Consider the following 17,699-nt stretch of genomic DNA (forward strand, 5'->3'; position numbering starts at 1 on the left):
GAGACCATCCTGGCTAACCCGGTGAAACCCCGTCTCTACTAAAAAATAAAAACTAGCCGGATGAGGTGGCGGGCACCTGTAGTCTCAGCTACTCAGGAGGCTGAGGCAAGAGAATGGTGTAAACCCAGGAGGTGGAGCTTGCAGTGAGCTGAGATCCGGCCACTGCACTCCAGCCTGGGCCACAGAGCAAGACTCTGTCTCAAAAAATAAAAAAAATAAAAAAAATAAAATATAGTCTCCATGAGTAGATTTTGTATCCTTCATCATACATTTCCTAGCACAGGCAGCATTCAATAAGTATTTGCTGAATGAACAAAAAATGGGGCCGAGGGTAGATGGCAAATGGAAACCTACTCTGGAAGCAACATTCATTCTAATTATTTTCCTGAAAAAAAAAAAAAAAGTAGCACTTGATAGTTTTTAAACTAATCTTCTACCAGAAATGGAAGTGAAATTTCATAGTGAGGTCACCCACCAAAGACCACAAGGAGTAAGAGGGCTAGAAGGGAGAATTCCAGCCAAGCAGGGGCACAAAAACAAGCAATTTGGCCAAGCAGTGACATTTCCTTATTTATTTCCCTGATTATATAGAGAATCATCTTGCAGAGACTCCAGGCAGTAAAATACAAAAAGATTTGGGAACTCTCCCCAAACGTCAAAAAACACCAGGCATCCTCTTCAACATGCCATATATATGAAGTAGGCCTCTAATACTAAGAACTCCTACTTTTCCTTTGGTGTGAGGGAAGGAAAGCTATGAAAGTGAGGCTCACTCGGGGCTAACAATCATTAAAGAAGAATACAAATTACCAATTTAAACTAGTCTAGACTTTCATTGGAAGTATGCAAAGACAATGGAAAATGACTAGGTGTTGTAAACGACAATCAGGAGCTGTAAATGAGACCAAGCAGTTCTCAAAAACAGTTAAGGCAAGAAAGCACAGAAAACTGTTTTAAAAATTCTAATCAGGCCGGGCGCGGTGGCTCAAGCCTGTAATCCCAGCACTTTGGGAGGCCGAGACGGGCGGATCACGAGGTCAGGAGATCGAGACCATCCTGGCTAACACAGTGAAACCCCGTCTCTACTAAAAAAAAATACAAAAAACTAGCCGGGCGTAGTGGCGGGCGCCTGTAGTCCCAGTTACTCAGGAGGCTGAGGCAGGAGAATGGCGTAAACCCGGGAGGTGGAGCTTGCAGTGAGCTGAGATCTGGCCACTGCACTCCAGCCTGGGCGACAGAGCGAGACTCCGTCTCAATAAAAAAAAAAAAAAAAAAAAAATTCTAATCAACAACCTCAGTGAGAGTTAACAGGGATTTAAAAGGATATTACACTGATAAAGCAAGAGAAACTGCTACAGAAACAGCAGATGAGAAGATGAGAAGCTTTACAGCAGGAAAAAAAAAAAGGAAAAAAATAGTAGAGAAGCACACTTAGAAATAATGAAATCAAAGTCAACAGTTCAGAACAGTGGAATCAACAACAATGTAAACTGAAATGATAAACTAAAAAGAGCATATTAAAGAATTTACTGGCCAGGTGCGGTGGCTCAGGCCTGTAATTCCAACACTTTGGGAGGCTGAGGTGGGTGGATCACCCGAGGTCAGAAGTTCAAGACCAGACTGACCAAACATGGAGAAACCCTGTCTCTACTAAAAATACAAAATTAGCCGGGTGTGGTGGCGCATGCCTGTAATCCCAGCTACTTGGGAGACTGAGGCAGGAGAATCGCTTGAACCTGGGAGGTGGAGGTTGCAGGGAGCTGAGACTGTGCCATTACACTCCAGCTAGGGCATCAAGAGCAAAACTCTGTCTCAAAAAAAAAAAAAAGAATTTACTCAGAATATAGAATAGAAAAACAAAGCAACTGAAATTACAAAAGAAAAGGTATAGGAAAAACAGATCCAGAAAATCCAATGTTCAGTGTGACAGACTAAAGTGTATAGAAGTAAAGAAATAATGGAGGAAAAAGAAAATCCCCGAGCTAAAAACAGCTGATACTTCAAACTCCCACTGAAGATCAGCAAGAATATTGAAAGAAAACACATACCTAGACATATCCTGGTGAAATTAAAGAAAGAAAATTTTAAAGGTGTCAGCATGAAAAATAAGCTGTAGGGAAGAGAACCAGACTGACATAAGACATCCAACTGGAACATTAAATACTAAAAGGGAACGAACATAGCAGAGGCAGAGAGTCTCTATGAAACTATTCTGGTTTGGCGGGGGTCGCCCAATAAAATAAATAAATAAAGGCACCATAGCAATATGGAAATATTGGAAAAGAATTCCATTTATGTATGAGAGCAAAGGAATTTAAAAGGCGACGGAGAACAGTGATGGCAAAGCTGGAGCTAAACTTATAAAGATTATAAGTGGTGGCTCACGTCTGTAATCCTAGCACTTTGGGAGGCTGAGGTGGGAGGATCCTTTGAGTTCAGGAGTTCAAGACTGGCCTGGGCAACACAGTGAAACTATGTTTCTATTATTTTTAAAAATAAAAAATACTTTATAAAAAAATTAAAAATAAAAATAAACAAGGATATAGAAGGATTATGTACTTACAACTTTAAAAGATTATATTTATAAACAAAAATTAATATAAGCTACATTATAAAAACATAAGCAGCTGAAACAAACTTCCAAGTTATTGTTTTTTATTACTTTATTATTATTATTATTTTGAGACGGAGTCTCGCTCTGTTGCCCAGGCTGGAGTGCAGTGGCGCGATCTCGGCTCACTGCAAGCTCCACCTCCTGGTTTCAAGCCATTCTCCTGCCTCAGCCTCCCGAGTAGCTGGGATTACAGGTGCCTGCCACCACGCCCAGCTAATTTTTTTTGTATTTTTAGTAGAGATAGGGTTTCACCATGTTAGCCAGGATGGTCTCGATCTCCTGACCTCGTGATCCGCCCACCTCTGCCTCCAAAAGTGCTGGGATTACAGGCGTGAGCCCCCGCACCCGGCCATATTATTGTTATTATTTTTAAGAGATAGGGTCTTGTTCTGTTGCCGAAGTTGGAGTGCAATGGCATGATCATGGCTCATTGCAGCCTGGAACTCCTGGGCTCAAGGGATCCTCCCAACTCAGCCTCTCAAGTAAATAGGACCACAGGATGCACACCACCCATGTCCAGCTAATTTTTCATTTTCATTTTTTAGAGACAGGGTCTCACTATGTTGCTTAGGCTGGGGTCAAACTCCTGGCTGGGCTCAAGCAATCCTCCTACTTTGGCCTCCCAAAGTCTGGGATTACAGGCATGAACCAATGCATCTAGCCCAAATTGTTATTATTATTTAGACCTTAACTGGCCTAAATTATTATTATTATTTTTTGAGATGGCGTCTCTATCGCCCAGGCTGGAGTGCAGTGCCACGATCTCGGCTCACTGCAACCTCCGCCTCCTGGGTTCAAGCAATTTTTTGCCTCAGCCTCCCGAGTAGCTGGGATTACAGGCGCCCACCACCACGCCTGGCTAATTTTGTGTACTTTTAGTAGAGATGGGGTTTCACCATCTTGGACAGGCTGATCTTGAACTCCTGACCTCGTGATCCACCTGCCTCTGCCTCCCAAAGTGCTGGGATTATAGGCGTGAGCCACCATGCCCAGCTAACTGGCCCAAATTATTTAAGCAGTAAGAGACAAACAAAAGCATACTAAAATCTTCATCTTGATCTTAGATCATCTTGATCTCTTAGATCTCTTAGATCATCTTGATCTTAGAGAGGTAACCATAAATTCTGTTTAACTTTTTATGCTGATAAATGTAAGTTCAGTATGTTCATTAAAAATATAAGTAATAACAGTATTACTAAAACTAATATTAGTTAACATGTATCAAGTATTTATAATGGACGTGACAGACACCATTTTAAAGACTTTGCCTGTAATAATCCAACCAGGGGCGGTGGCTCACACCTGTAATCCCAGCACTTTGTGAGACCAAGGCAGGTGGCTCACTTGAGGCTAGGAGTTTGAGACCAGCATGGCCAACATGGTGAAACCCCATCTCTCCTAAAAATACAAAAAATTAGCTGGGCGTGGTGATGCATGCCTGTAGTCCCAGCTACTTGGCAGGCTGAGGCATGAGAGTTGCTTGGACCCGGGAGGCAGAGGTTGCAGTGAGTTGAGGTCGCGCCACTGCACTCCAGCCTGGGTAATAGAGCAAGACTCTGTCTCATAAACAAATAACATAAATAAATAAATACATGGTTTTGCATATAATAATTTAATAACCCTTACAATAACCCTGTGAGGAAGAGGTAAGTACTACTATAATCTCAATTTAACTTATAAGAACAAACTGAGGCCAAGAAGTGTTAAGTAACTTGTCCAAGGGTTACTTAGTTTGCAAATGGTAAAGTCAAGATCTGAAGCCAAGCAGTGTGGTACCACAGCCCTCTTAACCAGTATGTTCTACTGCCTCTCACTTGAAGAGTTTAGAATTAGGGTGCATAATTTTCAAACTCCTGGAGGAAAAAAGAAAACAATCCAGCAAAACTCAGAAAGAAAAAAAAACAGCAGGAATGCATACAAATGAAAAATATAGGCTGGGTGCGGTGGCTCACGCCTGTAATCCTAGCACTTTGGGGGGCCAAGGCAGGTGGATCACCTGAGCTCAGGAGTTCGAGACTAGTCTGGCCAACATGGTGAAACCCTGTCTCTACTAAAAATACAAAAATTAGCTGGGCATGGTGTTGCACGCCTGTAATCCCAGCTACTTGGGAGGCTGAGGCAGGAGAATCGCTTGAACCCAGGAGGAGGAGCTGAGATCGGACTACTGCACTCCAGCCTGGGTGACAGAGCGAGACTTTAAAAAGAAAAAAAAAGAAAAATATAAAATATTATAGCCTGAGTAAAGACCTAAAAATATTAGTATCTTTATAGAATGACATGACAAGATAAGTATATTATAATGTTGGGTGAAAGGAATAGGAGGCAGAACAGCAAAGAATGGTATGATCCCCTTTATGTTATTATACACACCTTTATAATCTATGTTTGTATGGTTTGGGAAAATCTGGAAGTATACACATGAAATACTGGCAGTTGTTTTAGAAGTGGTAGATTACCAGGGAACTTTCACTTACCCTGTAATATTTTAATTTTTGTAACAATTATACATAAACTAAAAAAAACTTTAAAAAAAAAAATGTATAGATGCCATCACACAAGCACCTTTGTTTTTTCAGCTGTAACTGGCACATAGTAGGGATTAAACGTTTGTTAAATGAATATATGATGCCTTTTTTTTTTTTTTTTTTATGACGGAGTCTCGCTCTGTCGCCCAGGCTGGAGTGTAGTGGTGTGATTTCGGCTCACTGCAACCTCCGCCTCCCGGGTTTATAGATTCTCCTGCCTCAGCCTCCTGAGTAGCTGAGATTACTGGTGCGTGCCACCACGCCCGGCTAATTTTATGTATTTTTAGTAGAGACAGGGTATCACCATGTTAGCCAAGATGCTCTCGATGTCCTGACCTCGTGATCTGCCCACCTTGGCCTCCCAAAGTGCTGGGATTACAGGTGTCAGCCACCGCACCCGGCCATATATGAATATCTTTATGATTAAATGATTCTCTGACTTTATGAGGTCACTATCAAGATAAGTGAAAAAATAAAATATTTTATTTTTCAGGATGTCATTTCTGACCTAGTATATTTCTGTGTTTAAACATTCATATTTATATCTCTATGCCACTTTTCTTGTTGACACAGTGGCTTGACTGAGCGTCAAACATGTCTGTGAGCTAATGAGTCACCTAAGTATTTTTTTGTATCAAATCTATGATGCCGTTATTCTTAAGATGCACCTTTATTTTATGAAATAGTAAAAAACAAAAAACACTATGGGGACACCATCAAAATATCTGATTTCAGAGAAGTTACACTAATAAAAACTGTGTATCTTGGAATTAATGAAATGTGGCAATTCCACTTATCTGAAAGTCTTACAGCTATAATTACACTGAGCTCTTATTACGTATCAAGTGCCATGCTAAGTATTTTTACATGTATTATCTCATTTATTCTTCATAGAAGTGCCATGAGATAGATGCTATCTTCATTTTCATTTTGTACAGGGAAACAAGGTACAGAAAGGCTCATAACCAAACAACTAGTAAGTAGATAAAGCAAGATTTGAACGAAGTAGTCTGACTTCCCAGTACATCCTCTTAATTTATCCTTTCTGCTTGACAAAAAGCTTATTAGTCCCTTCAGAACAGAAAAATGGTCCCTGGCAATAAATTCTTAAGGAAATCTATCAAGTAGGAGGATACAGAATGTCCTTATTGCCAGATAAAGTCCTGTGTTGTGCTATATGTAATGGAGAGTCACCAGAGGGTTTTTAGCAAGGCAGAGACACAACTGGATTTCCAAGGGTCTAATGTGACCCAACAACAGAATCTGTAATACCTGAAAAAAAATGAATAGATCACACATTCCTTAGGTCGTCTTTCCTAAATCTCATTTTACTTATCATTAACTTTCGTGTGATGTCTGAATGCATTTGAAGTATCTTTGAAAGGAACATGCCACATATTTTGGCCAACCCCACATCTTACCCTCGTGTAGTTCGTGCTGTTACTATAAGCTGCAAAGCTTTGGCCTGCAGTCTCATGTGATGTATAATCACCACCTGCTTATTCTCCACACCACTGTACATAAACTCCATTTTGTAGGTCTCTTCCATAATCTATAAAGAAAAGATAATTAACAATCAATAAAAATATCATAGTCTTACTTGAGAGCAGCATAGAATTCTACTGTTAAACGACCTTAGGTAAAACTCTGAACTGAGATTTTACATCCCTATGCTTTTAAGTGTTGAAAGAAATTAGTATAGTATGCCTTGTGAAAAGAGAATAAATTATTTTGCCTATTTAAAAAGAAGACTGACCTGGTAATAAAATCATCTTAGTTGATGATGTGAAGATAAGAAAGCTTAATCACTAAGCAAACTGCAAAGCACTGAAAGCACCGCTTGTTACCCTAAACGAAGCCCACTCTGCTGTGGGAACAAATTAATATATATTATGTATGGAAACCCAATCCCCAGGAAGTCCTCAAGAATTAAGCATCAGGAACTATTAACCAGATGTTAGTTATCCTGACAGACTGTTCTATGGGCCTGGTCTGAGGGAGTTTGGGACAGAAATAAGTGCAAGAAAACTGTCTATGACCCCAGATCAAGTCCATGATCTTGCTCGGTTCTATCCAAATAAGCTACTTTCATCAAAATGATGCTTCTCTTTCCCTTCTGTGCTTGCCTCCCAGTGAACACTCTGGGGTCACAGAAATGACTCCAGATTCTCTTACAATTGGCAGTAAGACAAGTTAAATTACATGAGTGTCTCAATCCCTTTCTGTAAACAGGGAAGAAACAGTACCAATATCATGAAGTTTCAAGTATCAAACGGAGCATGCAACGTGTTTATCACAGTATCTGGTAAACAGCAATGGTAATTCCTTTCCTCTTTTCCTTCCAAATTATTGCTCCCTGGTCCCATCCTTCCAATATGGCCCAATTATTGGGTTCTAGTCATTAAATTCTACTCCTCTACAACAGGCCACATACCAGGTCTGAGAGAGAGAGTCTGGATCAGACAAGAGTTCAGCACTGTAGCAGAAAATAGGTTCTGGGTATCAGAGGATCTGGTCTCAAGTCCTGACTGTATTAGCTATAGCTCTATGAATTTAACCTTGCTGAGCCTTAACTGCCTCATCTCTAAAATAGACTTAATACTTATTCCTATCCCATGGGATTATTATGAGGGTTAATTAAGCTAATAGACTTGAAATCATTTAGTGAACTGTAATGTAACAATAACAGTCACCATCATTAGCTTCCTGCTGGGTCATTTACAGACTTCCTATCTGGAAGACTTGACCTGCAAGAGATCACCAAGTCTCAATACTTAGGTACAAAGGGGAACTGCTCAAAGCTAAAAAGAAATAAACTAGAGGCAAATAAAATTAAAGCCTACTTAATGAACTACCCAGATATGTAAGGACCTTTTAACGTTGAAGAGATGGTACAGGCTAAAGATATAAACAACCTTAATTGAGTTGGGCTACATTTTCAGATGAAAGATTCATGATAGTAAAGACAGGGTTTCACCATGTTGGCCAGGCTAGTCTCAAACTCCTAACCTTAAGTGATACGCCCGTCTCAGCCTCCCAAAGTGCTGGGATTACAGGCGTGAACCTCCGCGCCTGGCCCAACTGCCACATTTTATAGAAGAGAAAAAATCCAGGGAATTTAAGTAACTTGCTCAATATCACTCAGCAAATCAGAGGAAGACCTGGGACTAGGACAGGTCCCCTGAGTCCAAAGTGAGCGCTGTGTCCCCTACTTACGCTCCTTCTCATATCACTAACTTCTGTCCTAACCTAAAATTAGGGAGGCCACACCAGAGGTGGAGAACTATAGGAAGGCCTCTGGCTCTGCCTTGGACTGGACAATTCCTGGCGAGAGACCTATTTGAAGGGAAGGTCTGAATAAGCTTACCTGTTTCGCTGCTGCTGAGGCCAAATCACTCTGCTTCAAATACAAAGGGGCAGCTACATTCCACAACTTTTCCTGCAAGGCCTACACAGACAAATCAGGAGGGAACAGAATACAGAGGTCACAAAGACTGGCATATCATTTGGGATTTACATTTTTGTTTTCCTTTGAAAGTCTACCATGAACAGGACTTCTCAATCTTATTCTTTTAATCCAATAAGCTGTATTTATTATGGAGAAAGATGAGACCAATGGTTTGGGCTAAACCATTTGATCCAATTCCTGGCCCGAAAGCTCTGTGTCACAGATCAGTGCTTCTGGAAGCAGAGGACGGGAACCATGAAAGCTTCACCAGAATGCGCAGGCCAGCCAGCTTCCGGGCTCTAGGCACTCCTTGTTCCCAGAGCCACTGGACTAACCTAAGTCACCTAGATACTTCTTCCTTGACTGTGGTTCTTTTTTCTTTTCCCCTATGCTCATTATGTGATGAATGACACCTGCCCCCAACCACTTTGCCAACATACCCAACTAGAAATCTAGCAGCTTTCCTAGATTTCTCTCTCTTTCAGTCTTTCTACATTCAAAACCATCACTAAGAGCCACAATTTTACCTTCCATCTCTCTCCTCACCTATCCATCCACATGACCTCATCTCTTGCACAAACTTCTGTGACAGCCTCTTACTTTCTCAGTCCTTCTGAATTACAGATGTAATCAAATGATATTACAGAAAACCTAGACTGACACTGTCCAATAGAAATATAACATGAGCTATATATATGTAATTTTAAATATTCTTGTAGCCACAGTTTTTAAATTACAAAGATGTAAGTTAATTTTGAAGATACAAAGACTAAGTTAATTTTTTTAAAAAGTTTATTTAACCCAGTATATCCAAGATATTAACATTTCACCACGCAGTATTTTTTAAATTATTAATTAGACAGTTTACATTTTCTTTTCATACTAAGTCTAAGAAATCCAGTGTGTATTTTGCACTTAATAACACATCTCAGTTTGGACTAACAACTTTTCAACTGCTCAAGAGTCCCATGGATCTGGTGGCTATCAGATTAAACAGCAGTAGGTCTAAACTATAGATAAACTATAGGAATTTCTGGAATATTTACTTCTAATCATTTCTTGTATGCATGTTTTTTTTTGATAGTTGTAGTCAGAAAGCAGAATTAAGTTTGGGGATTAGATCATAATCCCAAAACATGCAATCCCAAATGTTGAAATCCTGACATCCAAATTCTGGGGAAGTGGTTAGTGTGTTTTGGGTTGTATGCAGGATAGCTGCATCATGTTAGCTGTATCATGTTAGGCACAACTATTACCTTGTTATTGTCTTTATTTGGAAATTAAGTATGGCTTAAGGAGATGCGTATGAGTGCCAAGCTGACAAGGGGTGGACTTGTGGACCTAATTTTAGGTATCAACTTGACTAGATTAAGGAATATCAGAAACCTGGTAAAACATTATTTTGTTTTACACATTGAGAGTATGTCTATGAGAGTGTTTCCAGAAGAGATTAGTGTATAAATCTGAGTGTATTAGGCGGAGACTACCTGCCCTCAATGTTGGCAGGCACCATCCAATCAGCCAGTGGCCAGGAGAGAACAAATACTAAAGACAAAATGGGCTAGGAGCGGTGGCTCATGCCTGTAATCTCAGTACTTTGGAAGGCCGAGGCAGGTGGATGACCTGAGGTCAGGAGTTAGAGACCAGCCTGACCAACATGGCAAAACCCTGTCTCTACTAAAAATACAAAAATTAGCCAGGCGTGGTGGTGCACACCTGTAATCCCAGCTACTTGGGAGGCTGAGACAGGAGAATTGCTTGAACCCAAGAGGCAGAGGTTGCAGCAGTGAGCCGAGATCACACCACTGTATTCCGCCTGGGTGACAGGGTGAGACCCTGTGTCAAAAAAAAAAAAAGACAAAAGGGCAACATGGACTCTCTGGGTTCTGCTGCTTGGATATCAGAAATCTGACTCCATGAAACTGCATTATCACAATACTGACTTTGTGTATAAGCATTGAGTGTGTACATAAAATGTTGAAACTTCCTCGATAAATGAAGAGATATCCTTTTCGTACATCTGCATTTGTGAAAGATAAAATTTCTTGAGATCTCAGCTCTTTGGGTGACTGCATATGCAGTGGTGACCCAACACAGTTTCTATCAATCTCGTCAAAAGACTTGAGGTTGCTGGGTACAGTATTTCAGATGACCACAGTTAAAAACTGGGTATACGCAAGTAACAACCAAGTGATATGCATTTATACCTTTCCCTTTATGACCAATTTCTTTATAAATATGGCTCATCTGCTCATAACTGTTATACCCACCCAACTGTCATTAGTAACCTGAGTGTTTATGCTTGCAAATTTGTTGTTATTGTCTATTTTATTATATTAAGTGGTAAAGTACTCTGTTGTGTTTTTATGTTTCTCAAATAAATTTCCCTTTAAAAAATAAACAAATATGTTTAAATTTTTTAAATTATTTCTTCCATAATTGTATTCTGGGGATTTTGATCTTTTCCAGGCTATGGTTTTTGGGATTTTAGTCTTGTGGAATTTAAACAGTTTAGGACTATGATGTTGTGGACTGTCTTTTAGGATTATGACTGGCTCCCCTTCTTTTGGGTACATAACATTACACCCTAAGTATAGATCATAAAGATCATTACTGACTACAGAATATACTGCTAGGTAGCTGTACCACAATTTATTTAGCTTTTTTCCTGTTATTAAATACACTTGCCTTGGGTTCTGGCTCGGCCCCTTACCTACAATGTCACCCCTTGTCATTGAATAACCAACAATTATGTGTTCTTTTTAGGAGCAATCGCTTCCCTTTCCTCACCCATCGTTTGCTACTATAGAAAAGTAGATTCTTCTCCATGGCCTCCTTGAATTCCTGGGGTTTCACAGAGGCTTGGAAAAGCCATTTAAACAACTTTGCAAAGGGGCATGAAGGAACTTCTTGGAGTGATGAAAATGTTCTATGACTTGCCTGTGGTGGTGATTACACAGATATATACATTAGAAAGAACATATCTAACCTAACAAGGACCATTTAAGTACCAAGTATACATACCCACCTTTACATGTATACGCACACCTGCACAACTGTATATATAACATTTAGCACAAGATCACACAGTAGAAAATAACTTTTGACTCCCTGATTTACTCTGACTTTAGTCAAATACCATTAATCACTTTGAAAACAAAGAACATTTTGAACTAGGGCCAAGATAAAAGTTTGTAAAGTGAGAAGGGCTCTTCTAAATTCTGTGCCAAAATTTATAGTAAAATTCTGCTACAGAAGCTGAAAGATACTGAACTCATTTAATTGTTTTTTAACTCAGCAAAACTAAATAGATTCTTGGGTACCAATTCTGTGTATAGCTGACTACTAAGTAAGAAATGCCAGCAAGTTGGTCCTTTTGAGAGCAATGAAATTAACTTTTTAACTTTGATGAAGTGCAATGAGTTTTTTTGTTTTTTTGTTTGTTTGTTTTCTTTAAAGACAGGATCTTGGTCTGTCCTCCAGGATGGAGTGCAATCTCACTGCAGCCTTGACCTCCTAGGCTCAAGTAGTCCTCCCAACTCCAACTGAGTGGCTGGATATACAGGAATGCACCACCACACCCACCTATTTTTAAATTTTCTTATAGAGATGAGGTGTCACTATGTTGCTCAGGCTGGTCTCTTGAGCTCAAGCGATCCTCCTGCCTTGGCCTCCCAAAGTGCTAAGATTACAGGTGTGAGTCACCACACCTCACCTTCAAATGAGCATTTTAAGAAAATAGTCTAAAACTTTATATAATTCCTTTGCTAATCAAATTATACAAAACATTTACAACCTTGGGATTCTAACTAAAATGATTATCCAATCTGCTCTAATTACATTATGATAAAGGAATTCTCCCAAAATTTACAAATTCCTATATGAGTTAATATTTTGTTAATTAGAGACAAATGTAATCACACTGCAGAGTACATAATTTCTCCATTGTCAAGTGGTTACATTAAGACCATAAGTTTTGCAACTTATGGCCTCACACACTGCTGGATCCACAAAGATGCATTTTTAGCATCACAATCATAAACGGAATGGATACAAACCAACCTTGATGAGAAGTAGTTGACAGCGAAGATAGGTGGCAGAGAAATCAGCTACTCCTGCCAATTCAGACTGAAGTTCTCCAAGTCTTTGCAGATCCCTATAGTGAATAAAACAAGGCAAACACAGGATAATGCCACCAACATAAAGATCATGTCAAAAGCATTTTACCATTTTATATCTAGTAAACTGGTCATACATTTTTAAATGACAACACTGAATGCTGGAGTGGTTATAATAAAATTGGTTCACTCACACTATGATAGTAGTTTAAGCTGATGTAACCCTTTTGGAAAGCAAAACCGTACTGTTATAAATGCACATATATGGTAAAATATTTTGATTCACAGCTTTACACTGAAAAGTAATACTAAGAGAAATATTCAACAGAAATGAAACACTTTATGGGCCATAATATTCATTGTTATGTGGACTATTAGAGTAAAAACTCAGTAACTACTTATTCAATGGTGAAAGAAACATTGAATAAATTACGATGCATCCAATCAAGTAAATTTTTTATTATTATTATACTTAAAGTCCTGGGGTACATACACAGAACATGCAGGTTTGTTACATAGGTATATACGTGCCATGATGGTTTGCTGCACCCATGTTTTTTTTTTGGGGGGCGGTGGAGTCTCGCTTTGTTGCCCAGGCTGGAGTAGAGTGGCGTGATCTTGGCTCACTGCAACCTCCACCTCCTGGGTTCAAGCAATTCTCCTGTCTCAGCCTCCTGAGTAGCTGGGATTACAGGCGCACACCACCATGCCCAGCCAATTTTTGTATTTTTAGTAGAGACATTGCTTCACCATGTTAGCCAGGCTGGTCTCCAACTCCTGACCTCGTGATCTGCCTGCCTCAGCCTCTCAAAGTGTTGGGATTACAGGCGTGAACCACCGCCCCCAGCCCAAATAAATATTTTATAGTCATTAAAATACGAAATGGTTAATAAGGTGTATGATCTCAATGATGTACAAACTATACAGAGGAGAAGAATACATTGAGTTGGTTTTCTGGATAGTGGTAATAGGGTACTCTTTAGTACCTTCTCCCAACTATGCTTTATTTTCTGAGTTTTTAAGACAATGAACAAGTACTTTTTTGTATCAGAAAAAAACATGATTTTTTAAAAAGGTATTATGGTAGACACTGTTGGTTGCCTGTCTAGTTAACCATTCTCCACTTCTTTATTACTAACTGAACTCTGATTTTGTTCAAGGGAACATGTCCCCAAGCCCAATTCCAAGTAGTATCTGATTGAACTAAGCCAATTAGTGCATATTATCCGTCTGGATATGTGACCTGTGTTGACCTTATCAGTTCAGATGAAAGTACTTATATTCCATGGTGTCTGTCTCTCGCTGGACTGGACAAGGGTGCTTATAGCCCTGATTGCCATTGGCAGCATACTGTAACTCTAAGGGGGGAAATCCTTAAGATAAAGCCAATGCTGAAGACAAGAAAAGTTCAAAGAGAAATAGAGAAACTGGGGCCTCAATGATATAAACAAGCCACTTAATCATACCATATCTCCAATTTCTGGACATCTGGAAAAACATCTTAGTCATTCAACTGCTACAACAAAATATCATAGACTGGGTGGGTTATAAACAACCAAAATTTATTTCTCACAGTTGTATAGGCTGGGAAGTCCAATATCAAGGCACCTACAGATTTGGTTTCTAGTGAGGGCTCATTTCCTCATAGGTTGTACCTTCTACATGTATCTTCATATGGTGGAAGTCACAAATGAGCTCCCTTAGGCCTCTTTTAAAGGTTATTAATCTCATTCATGAAGGTTCTACTCTCATGACCTAATCACCTCCCAAAGACCTTACTTCCTCATAACATCACCTTGTGGGTTAAGATTTCAGTATATGAATTTGGGGGAGACATAAACTTTCAGATCACAGCAGCAAATAAATGGCCATTATAAGCTAGCTTGTGAAAAGCATCCTAACTGGATATAAGTATAGACACAATGATTGTAACCATATGAAAACATATCTGCCGGCCGGGTGCAGTGGCTCAGCCTGTAATCCCAGCACTTTGGGAGGCCGAGACGGGCGGATCACGAGGTCAGGAGATCGAGACCATCCTGGCTAACACTGTGAAACCCCGTCTCTACTAAAAAAAAAAAAAATACAAAAAACTAGCCGGGCGAGGTGGCGGGCGCCTGTAGTCCCAGCTACTCGGGAGGCTGAGGCAGGAGAATGGTGTAAACCCGGGAGGCGGAGCTTGCAGTGAGCCGAGATCTGGCCACTGCACTCCAGCCCGGGCACTCCAGCCTGGGCCCGGGACTCCGTCTCAAAAAAAAAAAAAAAATATCTGCCTACAGTAAGAAACTAGAAAGTGTCATACACAAATAAAATAGTTGTGCTAGAATTAGTGGTGATTTAAAACATTTAATTTTTTGAATAGGTAACACATACTTAAGGTGTAGAATTCAAAGGATATACAATTAAATTAAATTAAATTAGTCCCCCTTCCTATGCCTGTACCCTGTAGCCCTGCCACCTTATACACCTTCCCGGAGGCAACTACTATTACCAGTTTCTTTTGAATTTTGAGATATGCCATGCATTTACAAAAAGTATTGGTTTTCTTTGCTTTCTTCTTTTTTAGGGGAGGAATGTATGTATGTGTTTGTGTATTACCTAACCATCTCAGCATTCATAGAAAGCCGCCTCATTACTTTTTAATAGCAACATTAAATTCTGAATAGAAATGGAAACTGTGGGAAACCTTAAGGTTTCAGTCACTTGGGAAGCTGTCTGTTTCAGAGCTGGCATAACACATCAGGTTTCACAGTAGCCTAGAAAAAACTGTCCACTGGACTATGCCACTTCCTCTCATCCCATGCTTGGCGGGTAACACTCTGATAGTTAAAGATGCCTCCTAGGGACTTTGACATCAAGAAGGAGATGCCTACAAAGGAGCACAGAGTAAATTACTCTCAAAGTGATTGAAGAATTAATGTATGATATATATCACTTCTTATTTGTTTGGGTTGCTTGAACTGGTCCTGGAAGGCCTACCCAAAGCATGGGAACCCAGCACAATGAAAGCCAAGACCACAGACTAGCTAAGCCCAACTGTGAACTGTGAGTTTGGTGGCCAGATGGTCTCTTCCTTTCACTTCTCTGATATTTCTCTTGCAAGAGACAGCCCTGAAGTATTCTACTTCAGAAGCATTTGTGTTTCCTCTCCAGGAAGATTCTGCCTTGTATGACAATTATACAGAATACAGACCAACTGACTGTACATTAACTAACTGATTCCAAGTGTTACTTTATTCCCCTGCCCCGGAATTGTAGCAGTTGTTCTGAAGTGCACAGAACAAGATGTAACCCAATCCAACACAATTAGCCATAAGAAATCTGAACTTCTGTACAAACAAAAATGGAAACTTGTTAGCTCTGGGAAAAATCCTCTGTGTCACAGTGTTTCCTCTCTTTATCTCTTTATGCTTATGAGGCTTCTCAGGAAGCTTCAGTCTAGACATCCATCACGAGACTATAGGCTCTAATGAGAAAGGTACACTGAGCACATTCTATGTGCACTGTACTGTGCTAGCTGTTTCCTTACTTGAGCTCACTTAATCCTCACAATATGAATTGCAATTAATCCTATTTCACTGAACAGGAAACTAAAGATCAGAATTTAGGTGGCTTGCCTAAGGTCACAGAATAAACAACAAAACAGGACATGAACTAGACAGAGTTAGCTCTGACTTCCAAAAGTATTTTTTTAACCATATCATATTGCATCTCATTTATTTATTTGCTATTAAACTCTTTTCATTTATTTATTAACTACATCAAACACAGATGAGACCAAAACTAATTTAAAACTAGATACGGCTGGGCGCAGTGGCTCACGCCTGTAATCCCAGCACTTCAGGAGGCCAAGGCGGGTGGATTGCCTGAGCTCAGGAGTTCGAGACCAGCCTGGGCAACATGGTGAAACCCCATCTCTACTAAAATACAAAAAATTAGCCAGGCATGGCAGAGTATGCCTGTAGTCCCAGCTATTCGGGAGGCTGGGGCAGGAAAATTGTTTGAACCTGGGAGGCAGAGGTTGCAGTGAACTGAGATCGCACCACTGCACTCTAGCCTGAACGACAGAGGAAGACTCCGTCTCCACACACACACACACACACACAAACTGGATACACTAGGCCACTTTTCTATAGATGCTATCAGGCAGAGCAAAACAGTTCCTCCCAGGAACACACACATTAGCAATCTATATGATGCCACTATGCCACTATGTGTAAACACATTTACATATCGTGTGACTCTTTTTAAGCTTACATAATAGGCTGAATTATTTAAATCACTATTAAAGATAGAAAGATTCTGGATGTGCAAATCAAATGTAGTTTATTTTTTTCAATCTCTTAGAATCTCTAAAAATCAAATTTATAATTAATGTCTCTTAGTAGCTTAGTAGAGCAAAAAGGAATGTTAGGAAATACAAAATAAACACAAAGTCTTGATGACTTCTAAAACGCCACCTTTATTCCTGTGCCTAGATAATTACAGATTACAAACGTGTATTTCTACTCTTTAATTACTAGACCAGTTCCCATACTACAAAATAGGCGCTCTCCCTTAAAGACAATAAAAGTTTTAAAGCAAAAAGAGGATTTTAAAGAATTCAACTAAAAAATCCCATGTTCTTCAATGGTTAGTATGTAAAAGAATTCCCATAAGAAAAGTAGTACGTTTCTTCCTATTTCTCATAAATGAAGTCCCTTCTGTTTCAGATTATAATGAGCTATTTTACTCCAAAAGAACAATTCTCTATTATAGAACACTTCTAAGGTGATATGGTTCCTGAAACAACAGTGTGTATAGCAACAGCATTTTCATGGACTTACACAAAAATGTAAACTTTGAAAGACAGGAGGTCACTATTCATACTGAGAAATAGCAGACAAATGACTGCAGCATTCCTTAAAAAACAATCCCCTTCAATCCTGCTTAGTGAATTTAAACATGATTACATTTATAAAATTTGATTTACTTACAAAATGTCAAGAGCATGT

General features: G+C 39.6%; 1 protein-coding gene across 1 annotated transcript in view; it reads right to left on the reverse strand.

The window, feature by feature from the left end:
• The window catches only part of INTS4 (integrator complex subunit 4), a 122,889-nt gene that overhangs the window by 14,066 nt on the left and 91,124 nt on the right, over window positions 1-17,699 (reverse strand). Inside the window, exons 16-18 of the mRNA XM_023209327.3 lie at window positions 12,650-12,743; window positions 8,507-8,587; window positions 6,561-6,691 (exon numbers count right to left, since the gene is read on the reverse strand). Coding sequence (XP_023065095.2) covers window positions 6,561-6,691; window positions 8,507-8,587; window positions 12,650-12,743 — 306 coding nt within the window. The remainder of the gene's footprint in view (window positions 1-6,560; window positions 6,692-8,506; window positions 8,588-12,649; window positions 12,744-17,699) is intronic.

The sequence above is a fragment of the Piliocolobus tephrosceles genome, chromosome 13, assembly GCF_002776525.5.
Source record: "Piliocolobus tephrosceles isolate RC106 chromosome 13, ASM277652v3, whole genome shotgun sequence".
NCBI classification, from domain to species: Eukaryota; Metazoa; Chordata; class Mammalia; order Primates; family Cercopithecidae; genus Piliocolobus; species Piliocolobus tephrosceles.